The following is a 14,967-nucleotide window of genomic DNA, read 5'->3' as shown; positions in this document are numbered from 1 at the left end:
GCTAGTGAACAACAGACCAGTATTACCTAGCTCTGGTCCAGGGTGTTACAGCGACCTGGACCAGAGCTAGTGAACAACAGACCAGCATTACCTAGCTCTGGTCCAGGGTGTTACAGCGGCCTGGAACAGAGCTAGTGAACAACAGACCAGCATTACCTAGCTCTGGTCCAGGGTGTTACAGAGGACCAGAGCTACCAGAGCTGAAACAACAGACCAGTATTACCTAGCTCTGGTCCAGGGTGTTACAGCGACCTGGACCAGAGCTAGTGAACAACAGACCAGCATTACCTAGCTCTGGTCCAGGGTGTTACAGCGACCTGGACCAGAGCTAGTGAACAACAGACCAGTATTACCTAGCTCTGGTCCAGGGTGTTACAGCGACCTGGACCAGAGCTAGTGAACAACAGACCAGTATTACCTAGCTCTGGTCCAGGGTGTTACAGCGACCTGGACCAGAGCTAGTGAACAACAGACCAGCATTACCTAGCTCTGGTCCAGGGTGTTACAGCGGCCTGTGTCGGTAAAAACATTCCTTTCCTCTTGTTTACATTTAAGAGGTGTTCCTAAAAATGAATCTGAATCAAGACTGTATTTCCCCCCCCCCTGAATAAAAAGCATGTAACTGCTGTGAACTAAATGATCAGGGGGTTTTGGTTTGTGTTAGAAAGTGCTGGGGCTACCAAATTACATTGAAACCTTTTCTAGACGGGACTCGTCGATAAAATAATTTGTTTTGATGTATATTTAAGTACTGTTTAACAACTGATACCATGGTATATTTCTGATTTAGACCAGAATATGTACATGAGGTCTGCTCACATAACGTAAATATGCCATTTACATGTATGCATGATTTACGTGATAATTCAGTTAAGAATTATCACATCTGTGAGAGCGAGTTAGCCTGAGTTCCAGCCTGTTTGTGCTACGCCAACTCTTTGGCAATCATTTTCATGCCACGTCGCCATGTTTGGCTTGATAAAGACAGCATTGGAGTTGACACGAGCTGAAACAGATTTGGGACCAGGCTAAGAGCGAGTGCCTGTTACTCCTCAGTGGCTGGACCAGGGCTCTGAGCCGTGTCTGCTGAGGGTGGGCCTCCAGGGGTCGTAGGAACGGCTCATCTCAGTGGGGGCAGTTGGAGGGGCCAGGCCCAGGGTGGGGATGCTGCTGGGTAAGTCTGGGAGGGTGGTGGTGGGAGTGAAGGAGTGTAGTGCAGTGTCTCCACTAGTGGACCAGATGGAGCTGCCAAAGGGGGTGGTGGTGGACCAGGGGTTCCTGCTGCTACCCAGGACGGACTGGAGAAACAGGGAATCATTTATTTTAACGTCTCAAAATATCTCACCTATATAAAGCTAGTCCACTACTTCTGTCCAGAGCACTACAGGCTAATAATATCAAGCTTTTACTACTGGTGGACATGGGGGGTTACCTGGACATTATATCACTGAAGAACCCCTGTTAGATGGACTGGAAGTTACCAGAAAGATATACAATATCATCAATCGATTTGTAGCAGTAGACCAGGTGAGGAGATGTTAAATAGGTTTATCGTTAGTACAGGAAGGAAGCTACATCAGTATAATTAATAGACCTGGAAAGCTTTTTAACAACAGGTGAAAATGGGGGGGCATGTCTCGACAATATATCACATTGACTAACTGTCAAAAACAGTTTCTTCACTCCATGCATCAAGTGGGCCAAACAGAACTTTGAAACCGGCTAGCGATAGCCACTTTAAGAATGTACCTCGGAGTGTTAAGATGGTACTATGAGGGGGTCTGACCACATGTTAAGATGGTACTGTGAGGGGATCTGACCACATGTTAAGATGGTACTGTGAGGGGGTCTGACCACATGTTAAGATGGTACTATGAGGGGGTCTGACCACATGTTAAGATGGTACTGTGAGGGGTCTGACCACATGTTAAGATGGTACTGTGAGGGGGTCTGACCACATGTTAAGATGGTACTGACCACATGTTAAGATGGGGGGGGTCTGACCACATGTTAAGATGGTACTGTGAGGGGTCTGACCACATGTTAAGATGGTACTGTGAGGGGTCTGACCACATGTTAAGATGGTACTGTGAGGGGGTCTGACCACATGTTAAGATGGTACTGTGAGGGGTCTGACCACATGTTAAGATGGTACTGTGAGGGGGGGTCTGACCACATGTTAAGATGGTACTGTGAGGGGGTCTGACCACATGTTAAGATGGTACTGTGAGGGGGTCTGACCACATGTTAATGATGGTACTGTGAGGGTCTGACCACATGTTAAGATGGTACTGTGAGGGGGTCTGACCACAGTGGTATGTATGTTAAGGTACTGTGAGGGGTCTGACCACAGTGGTATGTATGTTAAGGTACTGTGAGGGGGTCTGACCACAGTGGTATGTATGTTAAGGTACTGTGAGGGGGTCTGACCACAGTGGTATGTATGTTAAGGTACTGTGAGGGGGTCTGACCACAGTGGTATGTATGATAACATGGTATTTAAGGGCGGTCTTACTGAGGCAGCGACAGTGGGGGAGCTGCTGAGCCAGGAGTGCAGGGGGTTGCTGGTGGCGTCCCAGAGAGACGAGGACGCAGAGCTCAACTCAGGCCAAGTCTGCTGAGGCTCGGATGTCTTCGGGAAGGACATCCCACGGAAGACTGGAAAACAAACAAAACACGCCTTTAAAACTAGCAAAGGTTATGTGGATTGATCCACTGCAGTCCGGATCACTATAGTCTAATGTGGATTGATCCACTGCAGTCCGGATCACTATAGTCTGTGGATTGATCCACGACAGTCCGGATCACTATAGTCTAATGTGGATTTATCCACTACAGTCCGGATCACTATAGTCTAATGTGGATTGATCCACTACAGTCCGGATCACTATAGTCTAATGTGGATTGATCCACTACAGTCCGGATCACTATAGTCTAATGTGGATTGATCCACTACAGTCCGGATCACTATAGTCTAATGTGGATTGATCCACTACAGTCCGGATCACTATAGTCTAATGTGGATTGATCCACTACAGTCCGGATCACTATAGTCTAATGTGGATTGATCCACTACAGTCCGGATCACTATAGTCTAATGTGGATTGATCCACTACAGTCTGGATCATTTTAATGTGGATTGATCCACTACAGTCCGGATCACTATAGTCTAATGTGGATGGATCCACGACAGTCCGGATCACTATAGTCTAATGGGGATTGATCCACTACAGTCCGGATCACTATAGTCTAATGTGGATTGATCCACTACAGTCCGGATCACTATATTCTAATGTGGATTGATCCACTACAGTCCGGATCACTATATTCTAATGTGGATTGATCCACTACAGTCCGGATCACTATAGTCTAATGTGGATTGATCCACTACAGTCTGGATCATTTTAATGTGGATTGATCCACTACAGTCCGGATCACTATAGTCTAATGTGGATGGATCCACGACAGTCCGGATCACTATAGTCTAATGGGGATTGATCCACTACAGTCCGGATCACTATAGTCTAATGTGGATTGATCCACTACAGTCCGGATCACTATATTCTAATGTGGATTGATCCACTACAGTCCGGATCACTATATTCTAATGTGGATTGATCCACTGCAGTCTGGATCACTATAGTCTAATGTGGATTGATCCACTGCAGTCCGGATCACGATAGTCTAATGTGGATTGATCCACTGCAGCCCGGATCACTATAGTCTAATGTGGAATCCCCTAAATAAGCCAACACTTCACCCACTACCACGCCAAATTAAAACGCACCATCAAATGTAATGGATCCAATTTATTACAGAACTAGAAGTATTCTGTAATAAAGTAGGCTGCCCGAGCTGGAGACAACATGACAGCACCATAAAGCCCCTAGCTAGAGACATGACAGCGCCATAAAGCCCCTAGCTGGAGACAACATGACAGCACCATAAAGCCCTAGCTGGAGACAACATGACAGCACCATAAAGCCCACTATATTCTAGCTGGAGACAACATGACAGCACCATAAAGCCCCACTAGCTGGAGACAACATGACAGCACCATAAAGCCCCACTAGCTGGAGACAACATGACAGCACCATAAAGCCCCTAGCTGGAGACATGACAGCACCATAAAGCCCCTAGCTGGAGACAACATGACAGCACCATAAAGCCCCTAGCTGGAGACATGACAGCACCATAAAGCCCCATCAAATAGCTGGAGACATGCCAGCACCATAAAGCCCTTAGCTAGAGACATGACATCACCATAAAGCCCCTAGCCGGAGACAACATGACAGCACCATCAAGCCCCTAGCTGGAGACAACATGACAGCACCATAAAGCCCCTAGCTGGAGACAACATGACAGCACCATAAAGCCCCTAGCTGGAGACAACATGACAGCACCATAAAGCCCCTAGCTGGAGACAACATGACAGCACCATAAAGCCCCTAGCTGGAGACATGACAGCACCATAAAGCCCCTAGCTGGAGACAACATGACAGCACCATAAAGCCCCTTAGCTGGAGACAACATGACAGCACCATAAAGCCCCTAGCTGGAGACATGACAGCACCATAAAGCCCCTAGCTGGAGACATGCCAGCACCATAAAGCCCTTAGCTAGAGACATGACATCACCATAAAGCCCCTAGCTGGAGACAACATGACAGCACCATCAAGCCCCTAGCTGGAGACAACATGACAGCACCATAAAGCCCCGAGCTGGAGACAACATGACAGCACCATAAAGCCCCTAGCTGGAGACAACATGACAGCACCATAAAGCCCCGAGGAGGAGACAACATGACACCACCATAAAGCCCCGAGCTGGAGACATGACACCACCATAAAGCCCCTAAGCTGGAGACATGACAGCACCATAAAGCCCCTAGCTGGAGACAACATGACAGTACCATAAAGCCCCTAGCTGGAGACAACATGACAGTACCATAAAGCCCCTAGCTGGAGACAACATGACAGTACCATAAAGCCCCGAGGAGGAGACAACATGACAGTACAATAAAGCCTCTAGCTGGAGACAACATGACAGCACCATAAAGCCCCTAGCTGGAGACATGACAGCACCATAAAGCCCCTAGCTGGAGACATGACAGCACCATAAAGCCCCTAGCTGGAGACATGACAGCACCATAAAGCCCATCACCATAGCTGGAGACAACATGACAGCACCATAAAGCCCCTAGCTGGAGACAACATGACAGCACCATAAAGCCCCTAGCTGGAGACAACATGACAGCACCATAAAGCCCCTAGCTGGAGACAACATGACAGCACCATAAAGCCCCTAGCTGGAGACAACATGACAGCACCATAAAGCCCCTAGCTGGAGACATGACAGCACCATAAAGCCCCTAGCTGGAGACATGCCAGCACCATAAAGCCCTTAGCTGGAGACAACATGACATCACCATAAAGCCCCTAGCTGGAGACAACATGACAGCACCATCAAGCCCACTAGCTGGAGACAACATGACAGCACCATAAAGCCCCTAGCTGGAGACAACATGACAGCACCATAAAGCCCCTAGCTGGAGACAACATGACAGCACCATAAAGCCCAGCTGAGAGACAACATGACACCACCATAAAGCCCCGAGCTGGAGACATGACAGCACCATAAAGCCCCTAAGCTGGAGACATGACAGCACCATAAAGCCCCTAGCTGGAGACAACATGACAGCACCATAAAGCCCCGAGCTGGAGACAACATGACAGCACCATAAAGCCCAGCTGGAGAGACAACATGACACCACCCTAAAGCCCCTAGCTGGAGACATGACAGCACCATAAAGCCCCTAGCTGGAGACAACATGACAGCACCATAAAGCCCCTAGCTGGAGACAACATGACAGTACCATAAAGCCCCTAGCTGGAGCTGGAGACAAAAGCATGACAGTACCATAAAGCCCCTGAGGAGGAGACAACATGACAGCACCATAAAGCCCCTAGGAGGAGACAACATGACAGCACAATAAAGCCTCTAGCTGGAGACATGATAGCACCATAAAGCCCCTAGCTGGAGACAACATGACAGTACCATAAAGCCCCTAGCTGGAGACATGATAGCACCATAAAGCCCCTAGCTGGAGACATGACAGCACCATAAAGCCCCTAGCTAGAGACAACATGACAGCACCATAAAGCCTCATTGTGCTCCCCTGATTCCAGTCCTTACCTCCTGTCAGATTGAAGGAGTTGTTGGGTCCGAATGCAGAGAAGGAGTTGGCAGGATTGAATCCTATGGGAGACCATAATCCTGAGCTAGATAGAGGGAAAATTAATGGATTATTTGGAATCAGAGCGAGAAAGCGATAGAGCGAGCGCCTGGAGAGAGCGACATGTTACCTGTCTGAGCTGTCGCTCTCCACTGAGGTCAAGTGAGCTAGAGTCTTCCATTGGGCTCTTTGACCTGGGCCACTGCCACCTGAAAACCATCACACTATGGTCACAACTTGCTACGTGAAAACCATCACACTACGCACGGTCACAACTTGTATCTAGTCAATACAAAAGTATCAGAGGGTTGACAATTTGCTATGGCAGCTCACCTGGGGTTCTGTCGTATCCCGCAGCCACAGCTGCAAAAGTAGGATTGCCATTCTTGCCCGGGAGAGAGGTGGCATTAGCTAACTTGTTCCCTGGTGCCTTCTTCAAGTTGGTCTCACTATTGGCATTGAGTACTTGGCTGTATGTTCCCCTGGTCACTAGGCTGGGGGAGGAGAGGGGATGGGAGTAGGTCCTAGCTGAGATGGGTCTCTTCAGGAAGGTGTCTGCATTCATGGTCTGGAGGGAGGTCTGCTGGAGACTGTCGGCTTCTGCAGGGTGGAGACAGGAGGCAGTAGTGGATGTGGTGTTCCACAGGGAAGCGGAGAGACAGGAGAGAGAGGAGGCAGTAGTGAATGTGGTGTTCCACAGGGATTGATTCTAGGACCTCTATTATTTAGTTAACATTAATTACATTCATCTGCTGAAACCATCAACATTATCTTCTCAGTTGCGGTTTGCAGATGAAACGCGTCTTATATTACACCAGATATATCTCAACAGGGTTTTTTTCTGCACCAATAGAGTAACCGTTTCAGTTTACTCCCTGAGTTGGCTTAACTTCTTTGGGGTAGGGGTCAGTATTTTCACGTCCGGCTGAAAAGCGTGCCCAGAGTAAACTGCCTGCTACTCAGGCCCAGATGCTAGGATATGCATATTGTTAGTTGATTTGGATAGAAAACACTCTGACGTTTCTAAAACTGTTTGAACGATGTCTGTGAGTATAACAGAACTCATATGGCAGGCAAAAACCTGAGAACAAATCCAACCAGGAAGTGGGAAATCTGAGGTTTGTAGTTTTTCAAATCATTGCCTATCGAATATACAGTGTCTATGGAGTCATATTGCACTTCCTAAGGCTTCCACTAGATGTCAACAGTCTTTAGAACCTTGTTTGAGGATTCTACTGTGAAGGAGACGGAGCTGAGAGCTGAATGAGTCAGGGCTCTGCCAGAGTGGCATGAGTTCCATTGCATTTCTGAAGACAAAGGAATTCTCCGGTTGGAATATTATTGAAGATTTATGTTAAAAACATCCTAAAGATTGATTCTATACATCGTTTGACATGTTTCTACGGACTGTAACGGAACATTTAGACTTTTCGTCTGGACATAGTGATCGCGCCTCATGAATTTGGATTACTGGGCTAAACGCGCAAACAAAAAGGAGGTATTTGGACATAAATTATGGACTTTATCTAACAAAACAAACATTTATTGTGGAACTGGGATTCCTGGGAGTGCATTCTGATGAAGATCATCAAAGGTAAGTGAATATTTATAATGCTATTTCTGACTTCTGTTGACTCCACAACATGGCGGATATCTGTATGGCTTGTTTGTGCGTCTGAGCGCCGTACTCAGATTATTACATGGTGTGCTTTTCCGTAAAGTTTTTTTGAAATCTGACACAGCGGTTGCATTAAGGAGAAGTGGATCTAAAATTCCATGCATAACATTTGTATATTTTATCAGTGTTTATTATGAGTATTTCTGTATATTGATGTGGCTCTCTGCAAAATCACCGGATGTTTTTGGAACTACTGAGCATAACGCGCCAATGTATATTGAGATTTTTGGATATAAATATGAACTTTATCAAACAAAACATACATGTATTGTGTAACATGAAGTCCTATGAGTGTCATCTGATGAAGATCATCAAAGGTTAGTGATTAATTTTATCGCTATTTCTGCTTTTTGTGACTCCTCTCTTTGGCTGTTTTTCTGTGACTAGGTGATGACCTAACAATCGTTTAGTGTGCTTTCATCGTAAAGCCTTTTTGAAATCGGACACTGTGGCTGGATTTACAACATCGTTAAAATGGCGTAAAATACTTGTATGTTTGAGGAATTATGGGATTTCTGTTGTTTTGAATTTGGCACCCTGCAATTTCACTGGCTGTTGTCGAGGTGGGACGCTACCTTCCTATTGGTGCCAGATAGGTTAATTGATAAAATTTACGCCAACCCAGGACTGCATCCCAGGTGGTACCCTAATCCCTACATAGGGCTCTGGTCTAAAGTAGTGCACTACATAGGGAATAGGGCTCTGGTCTAAAGTAGTGCACTACATAGCGAATAGGGCTCTGGTCTAAAGTAGTGCACTACATAGGGAATAGGGCTCTGGTCTAAAGTAGTGCACTATATAGGGAATAGGGCTCTGGGCTAAAGTAGTGCACTACATAGGGAATAGGGCTCTGGTCTAAAGTAGTGCACTATATAGGGAATAGGGCTCTGGTCTAAAGTAGTGCACTATATAGGGAATATGGCTCTGGTCTAAAGTAGTGCACTACATAGGGAATAGGGCTCTGGTCTAAAGTAGGTCACTACATAGGGAATAGGGCTCTGGTCTAGAGTCGTGCACTACATAGGGAATAGGGCTCTGGTCTAAAGTAGTGCACTATATAGGGAATATGGCTCTGGTCTAAAGTAGTGCACTATATAGGGAATATGGCTCTGGTCTAAAGTAGTGCACTATATTAGGAATAGGGTGCCATTTTGGACACACATTGGTCAATGTAGATAAGTGACCTACGGTTGGTGGTTCTGGTGAGCAGTGGGTTGTCCCATTCAGTAGCAGCGAACTCCTTCTCTCCCTCGGAGCTGCTGCTGTGACCCAGCTCTGAAACCGAGCCGTTGGACAACCGCTTCACCACGGGAAACGGACAAGAATCCTCCAGCTTCCCACAAGGCACTGGGGGGCAGAGAGAGAAAGGGAACCACCCGTCTCAGATAACAGCCTAACAGAACATTTAGACGAGAGAATGGATGGAGGTATAATGGGCTAGGGTGAGCGTGGACTCTGACCCTAGGGTGAGCTAGGACACTGACCCTAGGGTGAGCTAGGACACTGACCCTAGGGTGAGCTAGGACACTGACCCTAGGGTGAGCTAGGACACTGACCCTAGGGTGAGCGTGGACTCTGACCCTAGGGTGAGCTAGGACACTGACCCTAGGGTGAGCTAGGACACTGACCCTAGGGTGAGCGTGGACTCTGACCCTAGGGTGAGCTAGGACACTGACCCTAGGGTGAGCTAGGACACTGACCCTAGGGTGAGCGTGGACTCTGACCCTAGGGTGAGCTAGGACTCTGACCCTAGGGTGAGCTAGGACACTGACCCTAGGGTGAGCGTGGACACTGACCCTAGGGTGAGCTAGGACTCTGACCCTAGGGTGAGCTAGGACTCTGACCCTAGGGTGAGCGTGGACTCTGACCCTAGGGTGAGCGTGGACTCTGACCCTAGGGTGAGCGTGGACTCTGACCCTAGGGTGAGCGTGGACTCTGACCCTAGGGTGAGCGTGGACTCTGACCCTAGGGTGAGCGTGGACTCTGACCCTAGGGTGAGCGTGGACTCTGACCCTAGGGTGAGCTAGGACACTGACCCTAGGGTGAGCGTGGACTCTGACCCTAGGGTGAGCGTGGACTCTGACCCTAGGGTGAGCGTGGACTCTGACCCTAGGGTGAGCTAGGACACTGACCCTAGGGTGAGCTAGGACTCTGACCCTAGGGTGAGCGTGGACTCTGACCCTAGGGTGAGCTAGGACACTGACCCTAGGGTGAGCGTGGACTCTGACCCTAGGGTGAGCGTGGACTCTGACCCTAGGGTGAGCGTGGACTCTGACCCTAGGGTGAGCGTGGACTCTGACCCTAGGGTGAGCGTGGACTCTGACCCTAGGGTGAGCTAGGACACTGACCCTAGGGTGAGCGTGGACTCTGACCTGACCTAGGGCTGTTTCTCCCCAAACCATCACGTGAGCTAGGACTCTGACCTAGGGTGAGCTAGGACACTGACCCTAGGGTGAGCGTGGACTCTGACCCTAGGGTGAGCGTGGACTCTGACCCTAGGGTGAGATGGGGTGGACTCTGACCCTAGGGTGAGCGTGGACTCTGACCCTAGGGTGAGCTAGGACTCTGACCCTAGGGTGAGCGTGGACTCTGACCCTAGGGTGAGCGTGGACTCTGACCCTAGGGTGAGCGTGACTCTGACCCTAGGGTGAGCGTGGACTCTGACCCTAGGGTGAGCTAGGACACTGACCCTAGGGTGAGCTAGGACACTGACCCTAGGGTGAGCTAGGACACTGACCCTAGGGTGAGCTAGGACACTGACCTAGGGTGAGCTAGGACACTGACCCTAGGGTGAGCTAGGACACTGACCCTAGGGTGAGCTGGACACTGACCTAGGGTGAGCTGGGACACTGACCCTAGGGTGAGCTAGGACACTGACCCTAGGGTGAGCTAGGACACTGACCCTAGGGTGAGCTAGGACACTGACCCTAGGGTGAGCGTGGACTCTGACCCTAGGGTGAGCTAGGACTCTGACCCTAGGGTGAGCGTGGACTCTGACCCTAGGGTGAGCGTGGACTCTGACCCTAGGGTGAGCGTGGACTCTGACCTAGGGTGAGCGTGGACTCTGACCTAGGGTGAGCGTGGACTCTGACCCTAGGGTGAGCGTGGACTCTGACCCTAGGGTGAGCGTGGACTCTGACCCTAGGGTGAGCTAGGACACTGACCTAGGGTGAGCTAGGGACACTGACCCTAGGGTGAGCTAGGACACTGACCCTAGGGTGAGCTAGGACACTGACCCTAGGGTGAGCTAGGACACTGACCCTAGGGTGAGCTAGGACACTGACCTAGGGTGAGCTAGGACACTGACCCTAGGGTGAGCTAGGACACTGACCCTAGGGTGAGCTAGGACACTGACCCTAGGGTGAGCTAGGACTCTGACCCTAGGGTGAGCTAGGACACTGACCCTAGGGTGAGCGTGGACTCTGACCCTAGGGTGAGCGTGGACTCTGACCCTAGGGTGAGCTAGGACTCTGACCCTAGGGTGAGCTAGGACACTGACCCTAGGGTGAGCTAGGACACTGACCCTAGGGTGAGCTAGGACTCTGACCCTAGGGTGAGCGTGGACTCTGACCCTAGGGTGAGCTAGGACACTGACCCTAGGGTGAGCTAGGACACTGACCCTAGGGTGAGCTAGGACACTGACCCTAGGGTGAGCTAGGACACTGACCCTAGGGTGAGCTAGGACACTGACCCTAGGGTGAGCTAGGACACTGACCCTAGGGTGAGCTAGGACTCTGACCCTAGGGTGAGCGTGGACTCTGACCCTAGGGTGAGCTAGGACACTGACCCTAGGGTGAGCTAGGACACTGACCCTAGGGTGAGCTAGGACACTGACCCTAGGGTGAGCTAGGACTCTGACCCTAGGGTGAGCTAGGACTCTGACCCTAGGGTGAGCTAGGACACTGACCCTAGGGTGAGCTAGGACACTGACCCTAGGGTGAGCTAGGGACACACTGACCCTAGGGTGAGCTAGGACACTGACCCTAGGGTGAGCTAGGACACTGACCCTAGGGTGAGCTAGGACTCTGACCCTAGGGTGAGCTAGGACACTGACCCTAGGGTGAGCTAGGACACTGACCCTAGGGTGAGCTAGGACACTGACCCTAGGGTGAGCTAGGACACTGACCCTAGGGTGAGCTAGGACACTGACCCTAGGGTGAGCTAGGACTCTGACCCTAGGGTGAGCTAGGACACTGACCCTAGGGTGAGCTAGGACACTGACCCGAACCCTAATGAACATCAATAATAAAAGGAATTGTACAAAGAGAAGATCCAATATAAAGAACAAAAGAGAATCCCTGACTGTTTGGCTGTTTCTCCCAAACCATTAAAGATCACGTTCAGAAGCAGCAAAACAACAGTGATGGAACTTAAAGAAGCACCAGTGTAAAACAACAACATGTCTCCATTACCAACTACAGAACAATCAGACGAGTTGAGATGGGGGAGAGACCCAGGTCTGGGTTTCTGCAGAGTCCTAGCTGTAGGGGCTGTGGTGAGAGCAGAGTGGATGAGGGCTTTGGATGTGAAGACCTTGCGTTGTTTGATCTCCAGGGCTGTGATGTAAGGGAGCTCCAGGGAACTAGATTGATCATTTGTGTTGGTTTGGGGTTTGGTTTCCTCTTTTTCCAGAGTCACTGCTGTTCTGCCCTTCTTCTTCACTGGTTCCTAAACAGAAGAACAAGATATTCTCCCTATACCACCCCGTTTAAAGTCTGCAAGAGTTAGTGAGTCTGCCTGTGGTGTGTGTGTGTATGTCGCTCTCTCTCTCGGTCTACCTCTTTGTTGCTGGCCTCTACATCAGGGTTGGAGGTCTCTGTGGTGGTAGAGGAGCTGTCGTCATTGTCTGCCAAAACATCCTTCAGCTGGTCTCCCTGAGGTGCTTTTCCCTTTGCTCTCCTCTCCTTCTCCGCTCTCTTTCTCTGAGCATTAGTTTTACCTCTCAGCTGCTTTCCTTTAGAGTCCAGCACTGCAGGACAACACAAATACACAACTACAGTCACAACTACTGCAGGACAACACAACAACACAACTACAGTCACAACTACTGCAGGACAACACAAATACAGTCACAACTACTACAGGACAACACAACTACAGTCACAACTACTGCAGGACAACACAACTACAGTCACAACTACTACAGGACAACACAACTACAGTCACAACTACTACAGGACAACACAACTACAGTCACAACTACTGCAGGACAACACAAATACACAACTACAGTCACAACTACTGCAGGACAACACAAATACAGTCACAACTACTGCAGGACAACACAACTACAGTCACAACTACTACAGGACAACACAACTACAGTCACAACTACTACAGGACAACACAACTACAGTCACAACTACTACAGGACAACACAACTACAGTCACAACTACTACAGGACAACACAAATACACAACTACAGTCACAACTACTACAGGACAACACAACAACACAACTACAGTCACAACTACTACAGGACAACACAACAACTACAGTCACAACTACTACAGGACAACACAACAACTACAGTCACAACTACTACAGCACAACACAACTACAGCCACAACTACTACAGTACAACACAACTACAGCCACAACTACTACAGTACAACACAACTACAGCCACAACTACTACAGTACACCACAACTACAGTCACAACTACTACAGGACAACACAACTAGTCACAACTACAACCACAACTACTACAGTCAGAGCAGCATGTTTGGTTACAAAGGGCTTGTGCGTACCAACAGTGCCTACAGTACCTACAGTACCAACAGTACCTACAGTACCAACAGTACCTACAGTACCTACAGTACCAACAGTACCTACAGTACCTACAGTGGCATCAGGGAGGATTCATACCCCTCCACTTATTACACATTTTGTTGTGTTACTGCCTGAATTCAAAATGGATTAAATGTTTTTTCACACAATACCCCACAATGACAGAAATATCTCATTTATACCGATCAAAAATATAAACACAACATGTTGTGTTGGTCCCATGTTTCATGAGCTGAAAAATAAAAAAAACTATATATATTAAAAAATAAGATTCCATACACACAAAAAAGCTTATTTCTCTCAAATGTTGAACAAACATTTTGTTACATCCTTATTAGTGAACATTTTTCCTTTGCCAAGATAATTGATCCACCTGACAGGTGTGGCCTATAAAGAAGCTGATTAAACAGCATGATCATTGCACAGGTGCACCTTGTGCTGGGGACAATAAAAGGCCACTTTAAAATGTGCAGTTTAGTCCCACAACACAAGGCCACTGATGTCTCAAGTTTTGACAGAGCGTGCAATTGGCATGTTGACTGCAGGAAGTTCCACCAGAGCTGTTTCCAGAGAATTTAATGTTCATTTCTCTACCATAAGCCACCTCCATTTTTGAGAATTTAGTAGTACGTCCACATGGCCTCACAACCGCAGACCATGTGTAACCACGCCAGCCCAGGACCTCCACATCTGGCTTCTTCACCTGCGGGATCGTCTGAGGGGGGAAGAGGTGCCGAGGAGTATTTGTCTCTAATAAAGCCCTTTGTGGGGGAAAACAAATTCTGATTGGCTGGGCCTGGCTCCTCAGTGGCTCTTCCAGGCCCACCCATGGCTGCAACCCTGCCCAGTCATGTGAAATCCATCGATGAGGGCCTAATGAAATTATTTAAATTGAGTGAGTAAAATATTTGAAATTGTTGCATGTTGAGTTTATATTTCTGTTCAGTATACAGTAGTCACACCCAAGTCAATACTTGGGCAGTAATTACTTTCTGGGTGAGTCTCTAAGAGCTTTACACACCTGGATTGTGCAACATTTGCCCATTATTCTTTTCAAAATTCATCAAGCTCTGTCAAATTGGTTGTTGATTTTCAAGTAGGTTTAAGTCAAAACTCGGACACTCAGAAACATCAACTGTCTTATTGGTAAGCAAACTCCAGTGTAGATTTGGCCTTGTGTTCTAGGTTATTGTCGTGTTGAAAGGTGAATTCATCTCCCAGTGTCTGGTGGAAAGCAGACTGAACCAGGTTTTCCTCTAGGA

The 14,967-nt window shown here is 48.5% G+C and overlaps 1 protein-coding gene across 4 annotated transcripts in view; it reads right to left on the bottom strand.

Moving 5' to 3' along the window:
• Positions 1-392: 392 nt before the first annotated feature.
• The window catches only part of tmem131 (transmembrane protein 131), an 84,255-nt gene continuing 69,680 nt past the window's right edge, over positions 393-14,967 (bottom strand). For 2 of the 4 annotated variants that reach the window (XM_042322822.1, XM_042322821.1), the window contains 8 exons: positions 12,692-12,882; positions 12,326-12,581; positions 9,102-9,260; positions 6,569-6,835; positions 6,366-6,444; positions 6,196-6,281; positions 2,516-2,658; positions 394-1,298 (listed from right to left, as the gene is read on the bottom strand). In XM_042322822.1, the coding sequence (XP_042178756.1) occupies positions 1,053-1,298; positions 2,516-2,658; positions 6,196-6,281; positions 6,366-6,444; positions 6,569-6,835; positions 9,102-9,260; positions 12,326-12,581; positions 12,692-12,882 (1,427 nt within the window). In that variant the 3' untranslated portion in view covers positions 394-1,052. Of the gene's footprint in view, positions 1,299-2,515; positions 2,659-6,195; positions 6,282-6,365; positions 6,445-6,568; positions 6,836-9,101; positions 9,261-12,325; positions 12,582-12,691; positions 12,883-14,967 lie in introns of all 4 variants that reach the window. The other 2 variants (XR_006083549.1, XM_042322823.1) reach the window with 2 other exon arrangements.

Source organism: Oncorhynchus tshawytscha, linkage group LG06 (genome assembly GCF_018296145.1).
Source record: "Oncorhynchus tshawytscha isolate Ot180627B linkage group LG06, Otsh_v2.0, whole genome shotgun sequence".
Lineage (NCBI taxonomy): Eukaryota > Metazoa > Chordata > Actinopteri > Salmoniformes > Salmonidae > Oncorhynchus > Oncorhynchus tshawytscha.
Note: the sequence above shows the minus strand (reverse complement) of the source record. Positions and strands in the feature narration are given on the sequence as shown.